General features: G+C 39.9%; 1 protein-coding gene across 1 annotated transcript in view; it reads right to left on the bottom strand.

The window, feature by feature from the left end:
• Window positions 1-4,820: 4,820 nt before the first annotated feature.
• LOC126254096 (fibrillin-3-like) overlaps window positions 4,821-6,000 on the bottom strand; it is a 266,318-nt gene continuing 265,138 nt past the window's right edge. The window contains exon 26 of the mRNA XM_049955286.1: window positions 4,821-4,933. Coding sequence (XP_049811243.1) covers window positions 4,821-4,933 — 113 coding nt within the window. The remainder of the gene's footprint in view (window positions 4,934-6,000) is intronic.

Below are 6,000 nucleotides of genomic sequence, written 5' to 3'. Positions count from 1 at the left end.
CAACCACTCAAGCGGTGTAATTTCTTCATTAATTAATACTGCCATGCTTAATGACAAATTTTAATACTATCTAACCGTAAAGAGGTGATTCAGCCCTTCTTGGAAGCTTCTAATTAACTTCGTAGGAACGAAATCCACTGTTGTTCCATGCTGCTGTGTCACACAGCAATTAAAAAATAAAGACAGTTTCTTTCCTGATTATTTGGCGGTATAAACAGCCATGTTGTTGAACGTGCTTTAGTAGTTACAAAGGTTTCACAAAAATACAAAGCATCTTTAAATAATACGTTTTCAATAACACAAAAAGATACCACCAAGTTATTTATTAAAAAATACCATTTAATCTAATTCTCAAGGCTATCGACAATCACGTTTTTAACATTGGTAATACTTGAACACGTATCACATGAATACAGAAACATCGAAATACATAACATATATCTGCACGGGTATATGGCACATTTAAATCTCATTCAGCCAATAGTGCACACCAAATACAGGAAAACAGTACAGAAAATATACATTCAAGTTGTGTTCTGAATGTGATAGGTGGTTTTTTCTACTGTTAAGACTCCTAAATGAAGGCTATTAGTCCACAGAATTTTTGGAGTTTAAGTGTTTACGTGTGACACCTCTTTCAGACTCTTGAATATTTATTGTTTCTACGCAACAGTATGCGACTAGTTTCAGTTTCTCAATTTTTTTAAACTTTGAATTGGATTTAAACAACATTTACGCTTATTCTGGATGTCATCTCTCACACCTTTCACATAACAGTTACTCTCCTTCCTATAATTATAAAGGGCAGTTGATCTAACACCAAAAGCTATTATATTTAGTGTTCCATGCAACAATAAATCACAAACCGTATAATTTCAGGCTTATCTTAAACCGATAAAATATTTCTAGACGCTTCGTCAGGGGAAGAAAGTAATAAAGCGAGTGAATTGTTTCACCCAGGGGAACACACAACAACAAATGCCAGATTATATGATTACAATAATAAGATCAGTCGAACGATAACAAGTCGGTCGACAAACTGTATTTTTTCACACGATTTTCAGTGTCTAACGAAAGTCTTGGATCTCTCAAGATATCCGTCCATTTTGGAGAATAATAGCGAATCAAATCACATTCTCCAGGAAGCAAGAGGAAATTGTTAGGCGAAGTAACATGCTTCCTCATTCCTCGTAGTGGATGTCATTGAAGAGTTTTTCCTCAGGGAACCCAGAAATGCGTCGCCACGTTGTGAAATACCCGATGTTCGCATGATACTTGTATATGGAAGTAAGTTTCCATACTTCTGAGAGAGGATCTATGAGTTCTCATCTGAAAATCGCTTTAATATCGCAGTATTTTTCCGAAGATCTTTTGCCCTCTACCGAAAAATTTTCAGTAACATTACCGGGACAATCACCGTAAACTCACCAGTGAAGTAAATGTAGCAAACAGTGTGAAAATGAATTTTGAAATAATAAATGTTCAAAATATCTACTCCGATACATTTTCTTTCACGTCATGAGCAGAAGGAAATATCTAATAGCAAATAGTGTTACTTTAGTTTTAAATAATCTCTGTCCTGTAACTCATCTCCTCGTTACTAATCTCCTGTTCTGTAAATATAATATTGTCATTATTTCAATACAGTAAATAATCGGCGAGTAAACATTTTCGTAGATTTTCTTCAGCTTTCGTCTCTAACATACTTGGCATTACATAGTTTCTTTACATCACACAGACAAAAATAAAAACACAAATATTAGTTAAAAAATCGCATTAATAGTGGAATGCGAATCAATACATAAAATACGAATATACGAAGAGACACAACACACTTATTAATTAAACGGTACAGTGATTGGTGATGCTGTAGCTAATTACAAGCGGGCATTATGTTGTGCGCTACTGTCCTCTATGAATCACATTCGGGATAGGGTATAAAAATAAATATATGATAAATCACATTTGTTACATTCACACACACACACAGAATTATTTACAAATCAGTCACACAAAGTTACCATGTTTTGAAGCAAGCTGCTTCTGGGTGTCTTTAAAGTTGCAGGTATCAGGGAAACATCAACAAAAAACAATCAGATAGTACGAAGAACAATGGTCTGCACTGAGCAATGTTTGTTCTGCACAAAAAACGACAGAAAAGATCAGTGTGATGCACAAATACTTTGAAATTTCGCAGTTACAGCATAACGTGCGTGGGTTTGTTGTAATAAATCCCCAGTGTGGTACTGAAGCCTGCCGGCACCTCCCGGTAACCAAAAAATGAGTCTTTAACGACAAAGCCTCTCCGATGTCTCTTACAAAGAATTAGCGTCGTTTTTATGTAACAGTCAGTGATTTACTACGATGCAGAACATTTAGTATGCTTGATAACTGAATGATGTTCATTGAACTGTTTGTTGACTGGCATGTACATATGTCAGCAAAAATTGGCTTAGCCACAGTTTCGGTAAACATTATGAACTACGTATCTTCCCAAGTTTCGAGTCGTTCTCTGGTATCCTGCACGTATCTCAAAAAGGATGGGATTGGGCAAGACCGAGAAAACAGTCTTTTTCCTCTGATTCGGTTCTCGGGACATATACTGCAAAGCAACAAGCTCATGTTTATAGACCCAAAGCTGGATATTCTTTGAAATACTTTGAATCCACCAGAGATCAAATAGTGTGTTAGTTGGTTTCTGATGTAATATTTTGAAATTTGAGTTGTATGGGAAATTACATACTTTCAAGAAATTTTTCTATGGCTTTCTCTTAAAGTCATATTTTCTAGTAATTCTTATAACGGATGTCTCTCCTAAGAGTCATTAGGCTCATTGTCCCTGGTGTTTCAGCAGATATTTGCAATTGCGCTTTTGCATTGTGTTATTGTAGGTCGCATCTTTCATGTGACCCCCAGTGTCAACAGGAATAGTCGGCTTGTGCCCCATTGCTAACAAAATTATGTTTAAAGAATTTTACGTGTCCATCCGACAGAGCGCTCCTTAATTCTAGACGATATTCTCTTTGTCGATGCGTATTAACAGGGTCCGTAAAACAATAAGAATAAAAAGTATCCAAATGCTTGGCGGTGGCCGTCAGCGCGGACCAAGGCAATGCTGTCGCTACCGTAATGCTGGATATTCTTCGTGTTGTACTGTTCTTGTTAATGCATATCGAAAAAACAAATATCAAACTAGACAAATTTGAGGCTATCGAATGGGTGCGTAAAATACCGCTTTAAAAGTCATTTTGTTTGTAACGGGAAACAAAACGGCGCTTTCGCTCGACACTGGATATCGCATGAAAGATGTTGGGTTGGGTTGGGTTGTTTATGGGAGGAGACCAAACAGCTAGGTCATCGGTCTCATTGGATTAGGGAAGGAAGTCGGCCGTGCCCTTTCGAAGGAACCATCCTGGCATTTGCCTGGAGCGATTTAGGGGAATCACGGAGAACATAAATCAGGAAGACCGGACGTGGGATTGAACCGTCGTCCTCCAGAATGCGAGTCCGGTGTGCTAAATGAAAGACGTGATGAGCACTTTTTGTTTGGGCTGACGTCAGTTACACAATGCGAAAACTAAATTGCAGATATCTGCTGGAATACCAGGGAAAACGCGTCTGACAAATCTTAGGTGATACACCCCGTATACTTAGTGATGAATCAGTAATCGAGGAACCCATAAGTACCATACCTGTATATAAATGTAATGTTCTGCTTCCAATCTTTGGAAACAAAAATTTTTCAAAAGTCTGAACCCATTTTACTTCCTTTGCGAACAAGTGGTTAGTTTTCGTCGTCTTTTCCTCAAAACAGACATTACTCATGTAGCTGCAGAGTTGATTTGAAATAGACTTAAGATTGCTAACATAATACGATTACGTCATAAGTTGATATTAGCACTGGACCAGTGAATCTGGATGGCATCTGATTACGTCAAAGTCTCACTGACAACCATTCGAAATAAGCAAACTGGAAGATTTCGAAAACAGATTCTTCGTGAATTGGTTAACAAAGGTAAAACATGACGGATAAACGGTAACTACAGTGGAAACGACGCCTGTATTGATTCTGGCAACATGTGCGTAGAGTATTGTTTGAAATTATAGGTAAGGAATTAGTTACATTCTCAGACTTCGTGAAACTTTTACAGTAGGTTAAAGAAGATTTGATACCTCTTTCGTGGATATCTTTCCGTTTGACCGATGGGTAAAAAGCTGTATTCACCCGGGGCCAAAAGTATTTCTTGTTTTCTTAGTAAATCACGATTATACATCGAGTCAGAGATGTAGAAAAATCTATTTACTTTGAGCGAGTATCCTATAACAAAAGACGAGATTGACTCTTATGTTTCTGAATTTTATCCAGCACCTATTGTGATTCCAATTAATAGGACAGACACAAGTGATAGAACGCATGAAGTGCATTATTAAAGGGCAAGAATACTGACTTGCAAAAATCGTATTAATTTTCCTGTTCATTGACTTGATTGCGCCTGTGTTAAAAGAAGGGTTCATAAGACGTTCCGCCTCTTGACAAAATGTTCCGACTCTTACTAGCTTTCAAAAATGTAACAAAAATACGCTTTTTCGACAGTATCAGACTTCCTGCCAGAGTGATGGGACAGTAAGGTTGTTGGAGTTAGGTAGGTTGTTGGGGTGCTGGGTGTAGGAGCCGTCGATCGCAGGCGCCGGTGAGGGCTGCCACAGTGAGCAGCAGGAGGGTGCGCGGCGCCGGGTACACCGTGTGGCGCAGAGAGACGCCGCAGCCAGCAGTGATGGGTGAGGGGCGGGGGGAACCCCCGCTGTGCGCCGCGCGGCCCTCAGCAGCAGCCGCGGCCGGCGGGCACCTCTCGCGGCGCCAGCGCGCCGCCCCACGGCTGCCACGCGTGCGAGTGCCGCCTGTCGCCCGCCGACTGGTGCCGGATGCGGCGCTCTGCAACACACACCGTGCCTACATTTTACTTGGTAAACAGAACTGTATGGTTCAAATGGTTCAAATGGCTCTGAGCACTTTGGGACTTAACTTCGGAGGTCATCAGTCCCCTAGAACTTAGAACTACTTAAACCTAACTAACCTAAGGACATCACACACATCCATGCCCGAGGCAGGATTCGAACCTGCAACCGTAGCGGTCGCCCGGTTCCAGACTGTAGCGCCTAGAACCGCTCGGCCACTTCGGCCGGCCAGAACTGTATGTCCAGCTGTAGTGACAACTTGCTCGATCACGTGACTGGCCACAACAACGCTCCAGCTAATGTGAAACCACAATGCTTATATTCATCACTGAATTATAACATACACAAACACGAAAGCTTAGAGTGAAGAAATGATAAGAAGTTTGGAAGTTAAGAAGCAGGTATGAAATACCTGCATACGAAAATACAGAAAACTAACAAAAACAACATGGAAATGACGACTGGTATTGTGACTATTGTCGCACACACTATCTAAATACATGATTGCGAAAATAGGCTGAAAAGCCAGATTTTCGGGATCTCTGGGAAAAGAAATCAAAAGCAAAGTAGATTAGAGACATTAAAGAAAAATAAAAACACACAACTTAAAAGCGGAAGAAGCAGCAAAATGTAACATTTTTTAAGAAAAATTATAACTGTCGAACGATTCCAAGACAGTAGCAGTAAGAGAAAATGTGTGAAGTAGCGTGAAGAGAGATAGAGTCATGCTCAAATCATGAAAGAATACTGGAGGGAAAAGAAGACAGTAAACGATAAGGAACTGAAAAGTGTATGTGATTCCCAGCTGGCCAAAGAATAATGGCAAATGTGATCAACTACGCTCATTCCACCGTCGTGGTGTACTGCATCATCACGTGGTCTAAGCCAAAAGTACAAAAATGAGCAGATGGCCATATGTGCAACTCTGCTTGCCCGACGTCCAGTAGCTGCAGAACAATATCGACCACTCCTATCCTACATCGTTACTGGTTTCGAGAAATGGGGTGTTTATACTAAAGAAAAGAAAAAGAATAGAATGGTTGA

This window comes from Schistocerca nitens, chromosome 1 (genome assembly GCF_023898315.1).
Source record: "Schistocerca nitens isolate TAMUIC-IGC-003100 chromosome 1, iqSchNite1.1, whole genome shotgun sequence".
Taxonomy (NCBI): domain Eukaryota; kingdom Metazoa; phylum Arthropoda; class Insecta; order Orthoptera; family Acrididae; genus Schistocerca; species Schistocerca nitens.
Note: the sequence above shows the minus strand (reverse complement) of the source record. Positions and strands in the feature narration are given on the sequence as shown.